Source organism: Camponotus vicinus, unplaced genomic scaffold, assembly GCF_025532165.1.
Source record: "Camponotus vicinus isolate PSW18456_S1 unplaced genomic scaffold, iyCamVici1.0 SCAF_4, whole genome shotgun sequence".
Classification (NCBI taxonomy): Eukaryota; Metazoa; Arthropoda; class Insecta; order Hymenoptera; family Formicidae; genus Camponotus; species Camponotus vicinus.
In genome coordinates, this window is record NW_028141976.1 from 3,755,415 (window position 1) to 3,771,919 (window position 16,505).

A 16,505-nucleotide genomic window follows, 5' to 3' on the forward strand; every position below is an offset into this window, starting at 1 on the left:
AACAGGCCCTAAATAATAGCATCCAATTAACCCGCACCCCAATCCGGAAGATATCCTTTAAGAATCGCAAACAATCGCGCGATTAATAACTAACAGCTGTTTCGCAATTAACATGCCAATCCTACGTGCCGTGTAAATACGCTTTTTACCGCATGTGGCTCGATATGTGGGGATGCATCGTCGCTAACGAGCCGTAAAGATGGCAGAGAGAAAGAGAGAGAGGAGAGGGAGAGAGACAAGAAAGACCGAACTGAGGTCCCTTGTACAAAGGGGCTGAGGGGTGGTAGGCAGACTGTCCTCCGACCATGTCGCGAAGTTTAAACAGCTTAGAGGGATGTTGCGGCGCCCCCGATGCTTGGGGCGCCAAGTCAGCCGGAAACCTCTAATAGCCTCGTCTGGAAACGAGAGAGTAAAAGATAGAAATAGAGAGAGAGAGAGGAAGAGAGGAAGGAAAGGAGGGAGGGAGGGAGGGAAAGAGAGAGAGAAGGATGTAGCCGAGGATGGAGTCCACACTACGAATGCGGCCGCAAAGATGCCCGTACAGGTTGTATCTCCGCGAGTATATGATAACCGCACCCTCGAGGCGACCCCGAGGGAAACATGTTCGACCAGGTATCCGCGTACGTCGTAGCCGCAGCTGAATTCATAATTCGAAAGGGGCGAGGATGGCGCGCGCTCGTGCTTGCGGCCTGGGGTAATTATTAATTGTGTTACGAAAGCGCGATACATATACGAGTATTTATTGAAAATTATGCGGCTATATTAATGCATTAGCAATATTTTTATGTTTTTTTCTATTAGATTCCTGCATAAATAATCATGGAGGCAATGTACACACATTTTTTTAAATTCATACGAAATTAAAATTGTGTAAAATTGCGTATATAATTTTATATTGAGACAATTTCTCTCCTTAGAAAGAATCATAGAATTTATAATTACAATAAAATAATAGATAAAATGATAGAAATAATAGATAAGTAATAGATAAGATGTTTCAGTTAAATATCGATTTAATTTTGCAAAAGAATCATTGATCAAAAATTATAAATACTAATAGATTATGTAAAAGATAAACGTCAGAGTTTTGTTACAATTATATTTACACGTAACCAACGTCATAGCACAATAAAGTAATGGATGACCTCGACGATTCCAATTAATCGTTCCAGTTATTGCGAGTGTTTTAATGGATATCGTATTACGGAGTGTCATAAAGCTTTAATTTCCTTCGTGATAACGTATTATATATGGATATTGTTTGATGTGTAAAGCGTATATTAGACGTTATATTTTTCTACATTATGTAAAAATGTAAATTAATTAACTTTTAATTATACAACTTATTATCTATTTTAATTTTATAAAAAAACACGTATGTTCTATTGTATTTTTATATTGGAAAGTAATATTAGGGGCCTAGAATAATTTTTTAGATTATTTAATAATAATCATTTGCACGAAATTCCTCATGTCTAGATAAATAATGCAAAATATAAATAATTGCATCGAGATGAGAAAATGATCAATTATGATTTCGCTGTAAAAAAAATTGCTCATTCACAACAGATGTCTTAAACGTCACCGAACATGCGACCGAAATAGAAACATTCAATGAAAAGATCAAAAAGTACACAGAATGCACTCATTCCTCTCCATCCTTCTCTTCGCTTCGATCCGTCGACTTTACTTTGCACCAGCAACGCGGACAAGTTGTGTTTATTGTGAAAACATAAAGGGCACGATCACGCGTGTATAGATAAGGTCGCGTACACAGTGCAAGTTGATCATTCTGATGACAGAGGGACGATGATTTTGATCGATAATGTTCCTCTGTAATCACATGTCGGCGCCGAGACAAATCGGAGGGATTGGTGATTTTATTTTCAATTCAAAATGTATGCTCAGAATGATATAGTCTTAGAAAGAATGCTCTGGTTAATTAAATCAATATATTAAAAATTCTTTATATATAATAATTATTCTTAACAAGAAAAAAATAAATATATAAAATTATTTTAAAAAATATGCGATATGGAAAATCTGCAGCTACCAATTTTGACTAATACGTTCGAACAATATTACTATGATTTATCAAAACATGCAGCATATCGCGTGAAATCGTTGATGTTATCAAAACTCATCACCCCGCCAGAGTCCACCCTATAAAGCTCTGAAAATATTCTGCCGCTCCTCTCAAAGACATTCTGTCGGTGTTTTCTCATCGAAGAGACTCGTGACCACTTGCCAGTCTGTCACTTCGCTCGTCAACCCCTTGCAACCACTGTGCACTTGACTCGTCGCGCTGCCTTCCCCTTGCGTTCCACCGCCGTCCCCGAAAACGTTCGCCTGCGAAGGTAACGCGAAGTAACGTTCCGACCCCTCGTAGCCTATTCCGGGTTGCCGGCTCGCGCACGAACAATATTTGCAGAGCTCTTATTCTCAACCCCCGTGAGCGGTGGCGGCGCTTCGAACCACCCCGCTCACCCGAACCACCCGTTTCTCTTTCCACCCCTCGTGTGCACCAGCAACCACCTACCTACCTACCTACCTAATAATGATTTTACGTTACGCCACGCCGTTTTCCCCGGGGAATCCGACGGTGCCGCACCCTTATTGCACATGGCCTGTGCTCGGTACGTGGGGTACGTAGGCAGTCGGTTGAAGGGGGGATTGAAAAGAGAAAGAGAAAGGACTGATTATCATTAGCAACAAAGTCCCAGAACACCCTTGGCACACGCAGTCGACTCGTCGCTCGAGGTCGTGGGAGCAACGAGATTTGTACGTGCGCATGATAAAAAAGAAAAGAGAAAGTACCATCGTGTCAGGGTAAAAACCGGTTGAATCGATTTAGTAAGCGTATACAAGTTATCAGAGGTAACTTATCAAAGAATCGACGGAATAGATTTTCCGAAATTTGTGATAAAAAAGAGAATTGCATTAAAAATTAATTAATTAAAATGCATATTATACATATTATTATAATTATTAGAATTATAATAATAATATTATTATAATTTAGATTACAATAATAAAAATAATTTAAATATTATTATAATTAAAATTATAATAATAAAAATTCGAATTTTTTAATAATTTTTGTCATGATTTGTAAATTAGTTATTTTAAAATTAGTTTAGAATTTACGCATCACGTACCAAAAGACGCTTTTACAGAATAAAAAATGTTTAAAAAATATACCGAACACATACACTTTCTACTTTCTTCATCATAGAAGAGAAGATAATTTACCAAAAATCAAGAGTTTTTGTGAAAAATAAAAATTCGGGCTCTCCTTTTTTACAGCGCAATTGCCGCGAACATCATTGGTCGGCGCTCTCACGGCGCTTCTGAATTTTTCATACTCCTGAATAATAAATTAAATGTGTTTCATGGCGATCCTTCGTGGAACGCAACAGTGCGTGTAGGTAGGTAGACACAAGTGTGTGTAACACAAGGAGATCCATGGTTGGTCCCCATCGGTTGTTAGAAAAGTTTGCGGAAGTGACCGTCGCTTTGTATATCCTGTTACATTGCCGGCCATTCCTCCAGCTGTTTCGGGGGACCATAGAACGATCGTCATGGGGGCGGAGGATCTCAGAGTGACGGCAGGATGAAGTGGCGTGGAGGAGGACAAGGTGATAATTTGATAAGACATCGGGAGGGGTTGCCATGGAGACGATACAAAACCCAGAGCCTCAACTAGAACCCTCTAGCAGGCGCCTACTCTCTCCTTCGTCGCTCTCTACCCTCGAGAAACCTGCTCCTTCAAGACTCCGCTCCATCAGCCCGGAGACACCGAAGTGTCAAGTGTCCTGCCGCCACCATCGCTTTGCGAGTTTCTCGACTTTTTTCCCCTGAGCTTCTCAGTCGTACGTAAAACTTCGACGCGTTCGACATTGATACGTGCCGTCGAAGATAAACACAGATCGCATTGCACAGATATAAAAAAAGACAAAGATTGCTGACAAGGATTATGCCTATCATTGACAATAATTAAAATTTTGAGATGCGAACGGCATTTTAACAAAATTATTATAATATAATACTAAATGTCTAAGAAGAATTTTATTAGAGGTTTTAGTGAATAATAGATTTTATTATGTCTATTTCAACCAGAAAAATAGAGGCTTTCATTCTAGAGATAATCAGTAGTCGAAAGGCCCATTTTATGAGACAAGATTATCCGCTCGTGTGTCTTGCACAGACTCCACGTTGCGTCACAGCGAAGTTCCATTCCAAGATTGGGAAGGCCATGATACCACCCCAAATCGTGGGAGCAAAGGACGAGAAGGCTAAATACAGGAGAGAGACAGAGGATAGGGAAGCACCCCGAAAGACATTACGATTATTACCGAGCGAAACTCGCAATGTGGGACTCGACATCCCTGAAATGCATTGGCCACATGTGCCGTATTCAACTGGATCCTCTCGCAAGGACTCGGTCCAGACGGTTGACTGCATTATTTATCGCACGAACTTGCCGGACTAATTGATCCCTCACGTCCGTTCGATAACGATACCCATCGGAATCACGAGCACGATTTTCATATAACGTCTGAAAGTTGGCGAGCTGTCCAAATGTGAAATAATTGCGTACCAAGCAAATTCAATCCGAGTAACTAACTTTAGCATTTTCCATCCGATTAAATAGAGCAAAGTGTAAAAATATCAACGGACTAAACGTATAGTTTATAATTATGTTTGTGTATAATTGTTAGACAAACTTTTATAGAGAATCTATAGCAATTTTACGTTGGAATCATTTATGAAATTAAAATCCAATAATGCAAGCACATATTTTTATAGAACATATTTTTAATCGATAATAGTTAATATTTAATAATTGCATTAACTTAGAAAATAATCATAATATTTAATATTTAATATTACATTAATATTAATTTTCTGTTTGCTAAATATTTTTTATTAGTTAAACAAAATAGAGTATATCGTTACCGCGAGAAATAAATCTTTTCAACTTTCGCTCTCTTTCAAAACCATGGATTCGTAGCTTACTTACCAGTGTGTATATAGGTGTGCTTCTTCATGTCGCTCTTCTGATGGAATCGCTTGCCGCAGAACTGGCAGGGATACGGTCTCGTGTCCGAGTGGATTAGAAGGTGAGTGCTGAGCGTGCTGGATCTCTTGAAGGCTTTGCCGCATTGCTTGCACTCGAACACCTTCTCCGCCGAATGAACGGCCCTGTGCTGCGTAAGACTGATCTCGTGACCGAAGGTTTTGTTGCACAACTCGCAGGCGAATGGCCGTTTACCATTGTGTGATCGCCTCGCATGCACCTATGCAAATTGATATTCTCTAAATTCTATAAATACATAAAAAATTATGTAAAAAAAAACATAAATGTAGGCAATATTAGGACGACAACGTGAAATATTATATCAAGAATAGAAAATTATATGTGCTAAGCACAAAATTATTTTTATGAGAGAAAATGCGTACACACATGCATAAAACCTATATTTTACATAATCCTTATATTTAAAATAATATGGTGTAATATTTTTTATATTAAAATATTGTATAATATTAAATATAAAAATAAGAATTAATAAAATAAAAATTATTATTTACGCGGCAATAGAATCATTGAAACATATGCGGACGAGCGTCATCCAGGATAGCAAATCAGAAATAAATCAAAACAACTGTACAATCTTGAAGTGTGAAAAAAAAGACGCATACATACTTCGAGCCCATGCGGCGTGCTGAACATCTTGTCGCACTTGACGCAGCTGTAGACATCGCCAAGCGGATGGGGATGATGCAGACCGTGCGCCGTGTGGGTCGAGTGCAGTCCCGGGTGACCCGGATGAACGCCGCGTAACAGCGGGTGCAGGTGCGGCGGCAGAAGATGATGCGGCAACAATTGAGGATGCAGGTACGAGAGGGGATGATGCGGATGAGGCGGCAGGAGACCGCCCTGGAGATGCAACGGCGGATATAGAATAGATGAGCCGGGTGGTGGCGGATGAGCGCCCATGGAAGCGGTTTCCCGATGCGGAGACGCGTTCTGCAGGTGAGCGGAGGGTGGATCTGGCCTCAGGAGAGCCGACACGCTGAAACTGTCGCCGGATTTCTTCGGCGGATGCGAAACGGGTGACGTCGCGACGCTGATGGGCGATGGCGACGGTGTCGACGACGATCGCGGCGGACTCGAGGTTCCTTCATGGTCATCGTCATCGCCGACCTCTTCGACGTCCACGTCGACTTCCTCCTCACCGACATCGACGTCCACCTCGGCATCCCGATGTTCGGGTGGAGGTGAATCCGGACAGGGAGATTGCGATGGCGAGGGACTCCTCGTCGCTGGAGAGCCCACTAGACGACCCACTCCGAACGATAATCGTTCTGTAAAATGTATAGTTTATAATGATAATTAATTATTATATCGAGTTACTCTTGTTTAGACACGATCGATTGATTTGTACGAATTGAAAAATCAATATTAAGTTTAATCGCGCAAAAACAAATCGGCGATCATATCGCGTTCATGGATTTCGCACCTTTGGTCAGATATAGACATTCCATAATCGATAAACCAGAGTTCATATACTAGTCACGAGACCAAGATGGCCAATGACTGGACGGACGACGACTACGTCACGTATGAGGTACATGTGGAACGCTAGATGCAGGGAATCCGAAAAAGGAAAGCCACGGGTAAATACAGTTTCTTCTGGTAGAAGGACCCAGGTAGAATAAGATTTGAGTCACGTACTGGACCTCTTTTTCCTAGCGTGCGGGCGCGAGGGTGTTTAAGGGACGAGCAGGGCACGAGAGGTCATGACAGGGTCTCATGTTCCGCTAACGAGACATCGCAAGGAGAGAACCGAATAGTGAGGTGCCGAGAGCGAAATGTATTTCCGCGACGTTACGTGAAGCAATGTCCTTAATAAAATCTTTCGCGCGCTCTTTTGGAATTTTTTATACAACGTAATGTCATAAATCATGTATGTGTGTATGATTAATCCTTTAATAAAATTATACATGGATAAAAGGTAGGAAAACACATGTGCCTAGTTGAATTTTAAATAAATCTTTTATGGCATGACAGTCATAGAATGTATCGAAATTTTGACATTTCTATTTGTCAATTATTAATACGATTGTCTACTAGATAATATGTCACTAGATAATTATCCTCTATTATACTCTAACCCATAGCTAGATAATTTATAACGAAGAGATTAAGCTTTTATTATTACTGAAATATTAAATTAATGTTTTTACATTGTGTATAATATGACAGTTGCAAATTGCATCAGATATCGCAATTTTGGTATCGCGTGTCAATCGGAATTTACTGTACTCTGTAATTATCGAATCGATAATTTTCGACGCAGCTTTGATTTGTACGTCACATCATTTTATCTGTCGACCGTTTCAAACGAATCATGATTCAATCATCAATTTTGATATGTATTTGTTAGATTAAGCGCGCGGAATGTATTTATTTTATTTCCTGTTATCTGTTTCCTGACATAGATTTGATGAGAAATTTGAGAGATATCTAGATTCGATTCCCAGATATGATTAGCAGAATGCAAAATATGTGACTCATCGTTTGCATTATTTTGGATAATTATGTATATCTATACTATAAATATTTAAAAAATATATATTAAATGGGTGTTAACTTCTACAGAAATATAAGGTCACAAACAATGAGCGGCATAATGGAGCTGGCAATACAGAGAGAACTTATATAATAAATACACATGTTAATATAGAATTAATAAAATAATTAATGTAAAAATTATAAAAATTTGATAACTTAATTAAGACCTATCTAGGATTGTCATTTAACATCTTGTACAGAAATAGAATAAAAAAGAAGAAGAAAGTGTGCAATTAGCTGTGTAAAATGGAAAAGAATAACACAGTAAAAGAAAAGATGGCAAAGGCAAAAGAAAGTAGAGGTACTCTCTAAAAGTGAATCAGTGTATTATCACTGTAATCAGTAGTATATATACTACTTTCACTAGAGTGAATCAGTGTATTATCACTGAAAAACAGTAAATACTCACTGATTACAAGCAGTTATAAGTACAGCACTGATTACAGTGATAATACACTGATTCACTTTCAGAGAGTAGGAAGGAAAGATGGGAAGTGAAAGAGAGGGGAAACAGAAATTTTGACAATACACCAAACAGTGAAAGTAAATTAAAATTATATATCAGAACGGCGCGATAGATTTAAATGAGAAAGATTGCTAATGATACTGGAGTAGCAATCATTGAGAAGCTCAGTATCGTTTTGCGTGTTCAAACTATTAAACTGCTTCTTGATATACATCATTTCAGAAATGTCACGGCGGATGTAATAAGAATTTTCACCAAAAACAATATTATCCCAATCAAAGTCATGATTAAGTCTATGTTTAACGATGACCGAATATTGGAAATTGCAACGCCTGATGTTACTACGATGTTTAATAAATAATTAGTAATTAGTATTATAATAACTTTTCAGCTTGAAACGCAATGACTATTATTATGCATATACAATTGAAATTATGTTTTTTAAGATCGAAAAGATATAAAAATATTTTCTAAGATCGAAAAGAAATATAATAAATTATTTTTACAAAATTCATACTTCAAACAAAATGAGATGCATGGAGATTAGCAAATCAATACAAGTCGAATTTTGTTTAAAGTCGAGTTTTGTTGAAAAACTACTTCTGACATTTTTAATAATCACGATTTCCTTAGATCGTCGTGATTTACGGCGCCGGGTGGATCAGAAATCGGGCACGCGTGCATCGCGTCTCGCCACGCGAGAAGGAAGGGCAGGCTTAGGCTCTATTTCACGGTCCCTTCCCCGGTACACGGCAATTTCGACGTCGGATCACTCATATTGTGCGTCTCTAACACACAACCGGTATATTATATTTATAATCCGTACGCGCGACACGCGGTCACGTGCCGGCTCGTATGATGCACCGGTGTCGGTTAATCGCATTTAAAGCTCCACGCGAGCCCCATCGTTGGGGTCGATTATTATCGTGTCTCATGGTGGCTTTGCAATCGAATCAAAATACGACTCGAGTCAGAGTGGCCTAATGTAATGAGAAAAGCGCTTTGCGCCTACGGGGATTTGTCCGGGAAGACAGATAGGTGCTTTATTACACCGGTCAAAAACACAAAGGAAGATGCAAGGAGAGAGAGAAGCTAATGAAATTACGAATGTTACACCCGACATTTTTTCATAGTAATATATATATATATATATAAAGTTTATATATATAAAGTTGTCTCAATTTAGGATTTGCCTAACTGCTGTTACGTGTATTTTGTTTCACTTTAACACGATTGAATTAACTGCTTCAAAATCAACATCTTATAATTTCTTTAGAAACCTAATCTATCAATATATATTGAAAATAAATTTGTATAGATAAAAATATATTCCATAGAATTTTTATTTTCTTAAATTTATCATTAATAGCAGAGACTGGATCAAATATTAATTGCACTGATTATTTTTTTATAATTATAATTAACTTTTACTTACAATTGCTGAAACAATTTTGCCGTTTCGTTCTTGCATCATTGCAAGAAAGATAATGAAAGATCGAGACAAGAGCGAGTAAAAAGAAGGAGGAAGTCCAAACAGATGTGATTCGTAGCGTGATAGAAGGAACTGCTTACGCAAATGCTGCGTCTGGGTGCGACTGGAATGCACTAAAAACTGGCGATGCAAACTGGCTGGAGAAAAACGGCTTGCGACCGTCCGGCAGATGGGTTAACTTTGGTCTGAGTTTGATGGGATCTGCGTGCTTATGGTGTGTATGCACACGTGACGTTGCATCGAAATACATCTCACGTGGTTCATAGTCGCTTGCAGGCTCGATACAATGAATGAAACTTTTTGAATCGACTTCAGAATCGTTTTTGTCAAGGTGCCGACGCGCGTCGTAGCCCATCATGTTTGCGCAAAGTGCTTCGAGATGCTTATGGGACAAAGTTTTCAGAGAGTACAGCTACCATGTAAAGAATTAGTAATGCGAGGTGCAAATTTGTAGTCAATTTATTGCTTATTAAATATTATATAATTGGGCTTTTGTGTTTAAAATAAGATAACTTGAAAATAAAAATTCAATTATTAACTATTGTAAAATAAAATAAAATATTTTTTTTATTTATATATACAAAATAAAATAAAATAATTTTATTTTATTTCTTAGCATTTCTTTAATATTATAACAATTTATTATAAATACAATCTCCCTCTCTTTCTCTCTTTAGAAGAGGAAAGTTAAAACAATTGTAGATAGGATATTAAAAAAGTGCAGTTGAAAAAATTGTACAAATATCAGAGAGTTAAGCATCAGAGAGTTTAGAATATGATATATAAACATATACTTTTTATTTGTGTAAACAAATCAAATTAAAAATTAAATTTTTATTTGTATCTGATCAATATTTTTATATATATAATGAATAAATTCGATCGGTATTCATTTATAAAAATCTTTTCAAATAGGTGAGTCGATTCGTGACAAGGGGATGACGACGATGCCGAAGATGGTTGCAGACGTGGATTAATAAAGGAAGGCCAAACCGGGGGGAGAGAGACAATTAGATCGAGTTAACGGCCAACTTTAATCTTCTGTCGTCCGTCAGTCATTTACTGCGTAACGATCTGCCGCTATTAAAGCCGTTACACACTTTAAACCTCTTCCGTGCTGCTAGTTCATGGAAAGAAATACGCGCGATCTTTGCCGTATAATCGGCGTCAATAGAGATGAGTGACAGGACGATGTGGGTTTTCAAAAACGGATTTTTCATCCAACCACGTGCGTCATAAGCTATTAAAAATTAAATCCAGCACAAGAAGCGATATTAGAGTACATTTATGAAAAATATGTATTTATTTTAACTCATTTAGACTTAGATTGAAGATAAAATTATATTTTTAGACGAAAAGATTGAATTTAAGTATCGATAAAATACATTCTTTTATATATATACATATATGTTTACTATAATTTTTAATTATTTTTATTATTTATTTTACATCCGCAATTTTTGATATTCGTTAACCAGATAAATTAGGAAATAAGGACAAAAAAGATTGACAGCAATTTTCGAATGAAAATGTTAGTCTTTCATCAATTCAAGATTGTCAAAGATTGCAAATTTATCATCGCGATACTTCAATAAATCTTCATGATAAATCACGGAATTTATTTCCGCTTTTTCATTTTAAAATAGCTTTTGTGATTTTCTGATAATCTCTTTTATACGATGCAAAGATAGCAGTGATAATCGATGTAAATAATAATGCGATATTGCTCAACGAGCACCATGTTTGCGCGACGCAAATCTTTGGCGAAGCAATGGCAGTGGAAATGCTACGATAAAAGTATCGCGACCGATCTTATCGTGATCGAGAATGAACGAGGCAAATGAATGGCCACGTGCACGCGCGCGCGAGCGTAGAAGGAGTAGGAAGAGAGTATGCATGGGCGTTTAACATGACAAGACGTTACTAATTCAGGGTAGGTACGAGCACAAAGGGGCCGACGGCCCGAATCCCTGTGCACCCCGCGCTTCTAATCCGCTCCAATTGGGCCGGTACGAGTCAGAAAGGCCCATGTCCGTTCGCGGTATGACGCGTGCTACCATTTATCCCAATCGTGTCGACAACGACCGGTCGTTCTTAATGATCGGCAAATAAAAACTCGCCGTCATCCGGGCTGAGGAGGAAGCCATCGGGGCGAAAGGTCGGCGCTACACCCGCGCGTCTTCACCTTTTGGAAAGAAGATTTAATGAGCAACGATGAACGAAAAACGTATTGAAATGATTGTAATTCTGAAAGTGCGATAAGTATGATTTCTCAAAACATTTATAACGGTACTACAAAGAATCCATAATGTCATCCTATCGAGATAAAGTAATGAATAGTAATCATTAAATAATAAATTTTAATGCAGAAATAATAAATGTAAGTTATAATAATCGATTAATTCTTTAATGCTTACTCTTTAATATATATCAAATTTTTAATTAGAATATATTTAGCATTATTTTAAACTTTTCACATCTTTCTATTCAAGTGTAATATATTCTTTATCTTTATTAAAATTATCTAGATTAAGAGTATAAAATAATACACAAATCATTATCGAATCCAATAATACAAGTAATAGAAAACGTAATATAGCGAATGTTTAATAATATTAAATAATAGTAAATTTATTTCGCTTTTTATATTCTATGTGATTCTTTTATATTTTATGTGATTTTTTTAGATTGACATGTAGATATCGTGTGTTAGAAAAATATTCATATATGTTCGGATATTGCATTCTGCAAAATTTTATATAATTTTAATTCGTGCATTTATATCATAATGTATAATTTGCGTCGTATATGATCAACGTCAAGAGCATCATACGGTCGCTATATTCTGCTTATTAGTGCGCGTACGATCATAATTAACCATGTTTTCGTGAGTATTATGTGAATGTAATGAGAACAGAATGAACACAAAAAAGGAGAAAGAAAATGCGATGGGTAGACTTCAACTGACAGCAGACTAAATACGACATAAACACAATTTTATGTTTTACTTTGTTTTATATTGTCAAATAAAAAAGGCATTTTTTTATAATAACAATTTAGACGTATCTACACTTAAATATAATTAGCTTTGACTTTAATACTGGAAGATTATTGTCCTTATATATTTTGCATTTATATATGTATATTACTAATCTCATAAATGTTATTGTTTTGTAGTAAAAATAAAATTATCAAAATAATATTTATTATCAAAATAATTATTTAGTAATTTATCTTGTATCATCAGTAGTGGCCTGCGTCGCTATTTTTTCCTATCAATTAATAATAAGATAACCAAATGTTAACAATAATGAAGCAAAAAACAAAGACCGAATCAAGTGACAATTAATTTGTTATCACAAAATATTTAATAAAGCACAAAATAAAAAATTTATATATTTTATAATATTCTACTTCTATATTCTACTCCTTAAATTTTCATCTATTTAAATGTAATTAAGATATAATTTATCTATTTATCTTTACATTCTCTCTCGAATCATAAAAACGCATATTAATTCATGAATCGCAGGATTCTAAGTAATTAAAATAATGACCCAAACTATGATATATACGCCGTTTATTAATAATTAATAATTAATATGAAATTTAAAAGAATAGAATATATATATTTTGCATAGATTTTTATTATACGTAGTATGTTAAATATTTTATAGCAATAACTATGTGTGTGTATGTGTGTTCGGTTTTTGTTTTGTTTTGGAAGGGCGTAGAACGTATAACGTACAACGCTCTATTATTTACATATGTGTCATTCGTGTCGTGATACTCAAGCGAGCGGGTAACAGTTCTATGTGTCGTCGTATTATTTTCCTAAACGCAATTAACATTAAGAGATGTCGAATTGGATCATTCTTTATGATTTCTCTATTACAGTTAACGAATAACGCTTCTATTAAAAGCATATTATATAACATATGATTTAATAGAGTAAAATTTAATCGCCAAAGTAGTTGAGAAAGAGATGTATATGTTTAAATAATGTATTTTTATAGATATTGATATATATATATATATATATAATATTTTAACGGTACAAATTTATTCACACAATTTTCGAGTACTGAGAAACTCGTAGTTGCTTTTACGTTTCTCCAAATCGCAAAATAAAAAATACGTGTGCGGTTAACGTCAAGCGTCATGCAAAGTGTCGAACGATCATTTATATATTTCGTGATTAGTGCCTGTGCAGTCGTAATTAACAACGTCTATGCAAGTGAGTGTCATGTGAATGCAATGAAACATCGAAAGATAGAGTACAAGAAGAAGATCCGGGAAGACATCCGGTGGAGCAATCATGGGGTAAGTAGTTTGAAATTTATTGAATTCATTTAAATGTTGTTGACAAAATTATAATTATATGATACATTTGCAATAATTTCTTTTATATCATTATTAAACAGAATGTATGTAAAAAATATTAAGTTAAAGTATAAATTTTTTATTTTAAGATCTACTTTTAACATATAAATAATATTATATATATATATATATATATATATATATATATATATATATATATATATACATATGTATCATATTTTTTATAAAAGAGTTTAGAAAAAATCTTTCTTTGGGATTTACATAATTTTTTCATAACTTTTGCATATCTTTAGATATGCAAGAAGCGAACAAAATATTTAATTGCGTATAATTATAGACACTGCTTTATAATCTAAACATATTTTTATAGATTAATGTTACGATTAATTTTACGATTAATATTACAACTCTCCATAATTATGCATTATATCGATAATTGTTAAATTTTTTTTATTTCAATCTCCATTAAATTTATAGTCAATATATATTCGATTTAATATACAGATTCGTCGATGCAGTAAATTATTAGCTTATTATAAGACACATACCTGAGTGACTTTTTGGTAAAGGTGGTAGGTTCGTAATCTCCGTAGCATTTCCGAAAGGTGCCCACAGTCTAGGGAACATTAAACGAACATTGCATCCTCCTGAAAGAAATAATACCATAAGATTATTAAAACAATTACAGTAAAGAAATAATTAAATTTAAAAAATTAATTAAATGTATGATGATACTCTTTCGTTACATTAAAACATTGATTTTTATTTTATAAATTTATTAATAACAGAGAGGGAAATTATAGATTTCTATTAGATGTATTTCAAAAATGAAATGAATAAATTCTCGTTTTCTCTTGTATTAAGATACAAAATTTTTAAATGTTACATAAGTATTATCGAATAGTACGTCTAGATTTATTATAGTTGGATATCTCTCAGAAGGACAATGATACGCGAAATCCCCGATATAAGAAAATGGTGATTCAAACAGAACGATCGCGTATTTTTCTCGATCGTTTATGCATCGTTACTTTGCCAACCACCACGCTGCAGCGACGTCTCAAGTCTTGACAAATTTAGTATTCCTAGCTCGTAGGAAAGATCAACCCCTCGACAAGAGCGTCTTTATTAGAAAGGAGGAGAAACCCTCCTCTATTTATCAACCTTGCCCCGGCCATTACTCGCTCTCTTTCTCCCCGAAACCTGCATTCCTATCTCTGAACGTTCGCCATTCATCCTGGCTGGTTTCTTTGATCGTTCTAGTGGAGCATCAAAGTTCTAACTTCACGCCAATTCGCCATCCTGATGATTAATCAAATAAGCTAAATCCTCGTCCTTTGCTTGTGGCACGGAATGCAAAGAGTTATGCAGCATATCTAATTAATATTGACACAATTATATTGCCTCATTACAAGATTCATAATAAATCTAATTCACTCATAGAGAGAGTAATATTTTCATGGATAATTGACAACTAACCAATTGAATATAGATTGATTGTAACTGGTAAAATCAATTGATAAGTCGATAAATTAATAATCATATAATGTTTTAATATATTACATCTAGTTTATAATTTCTATGTATTCGTTAGCCTTCTCTGTATTAGATAAAAAATAGATGAGTATTTATTTTGTTGTTCAATAGTTTGAAAAGAGATTAGTGATTATTTTCGATGTTACATCAGCATAAGAACAAAGAAATCTGTATACATACAACCATAGCAATAGGGGATTAATCATGACAATCGAGAAAAATTACAATTCAAACGACAAATAATCATGCTATAATTCATATTTTTACATAGCATCATAAAATATTAAATCCGAGTTTTATGATGAGCGTAATCGAGAACCTATCTAATCGTCCAATCGCACTAAATCAGATCTATCTTTTTTTTCATATCAATATCGTATGTGTCATTCAATATTTAATTATTTTTTTTTCATTATAGAATATATATTAAAAATCTATTAATCAAAATATAAAATAAAATTTTTTACCAGTAATAAAAATTATATTAATTAAAATTATATTAATATAAAACAATATATAATATATGCAAGAAATGTTTATTTGGATGAATGAAAGAGTTTATATTTCGATTATATATCAATTTTAAGTATCTAAATTAACATATAAGGACTATAATTATAATTTACGCACACACAGTCTATATCAAATAATGGAATAAAAATAAAATAAATTTAATTATACAAAGATAAAAAGGCATGTTTTGATAATAAAAATTGAGACACACATACATACATACACATATAATAAAAATATTTTTGCATTTAGTTATAATAAATATTTGCAAATAACCTTTTCTTAAGTAACTCTCGATGATCGGAAAGATCAATTGATCGATGACGACCAGTTATACCAAGAATTGACAAAAAAAAAAAAAAAAAAAAAGAAACGACAGAAATCCGTAATCCAGGCAATATACGACCGACTGGGATAATCTGAGATAGCGTGAAAAGATTAGATGCTCCATGCCGCAAAGGCTATTTCATTCTCGCAGGATTATCAGAAATAAATCATATTTTCCTATATAC

At 34.8% G+C, this 16,505-nt stretch overlaps 1 protein-coding gene across 1 annotated transcript in view; it reads right to left on the bottom strand.

Moving 5' to 3' along the window:
• The window catches only part of LOC145970538 (uncharacterized), a 29,478-nt gene that overhangs the window by 10,391 nt on the left and 2,582 nt on the right, over window positions 1-16,505 (bottom strand). Inside the window, exons 2-4 of the mRNA XM_083097388.1 lie at window positions 14,493-14,591; window positions 5,711-6,372; window positions 5,024-5,300 (exon numbers count right to left, since the gene is read on the bottom strand). Of these exons, the coding sequence (XP_082953514.1) occupies window positions 5,024-5,300; window positions 5,711-6,372; window positions 14,493-14,591 (1,038 nt within the window). The remainder of the gene's footprint in view (window positions 1-5,023; window positions 5,301-5,710; window positions 6,373-14,492; window positions 14,592-16,505) is intronic.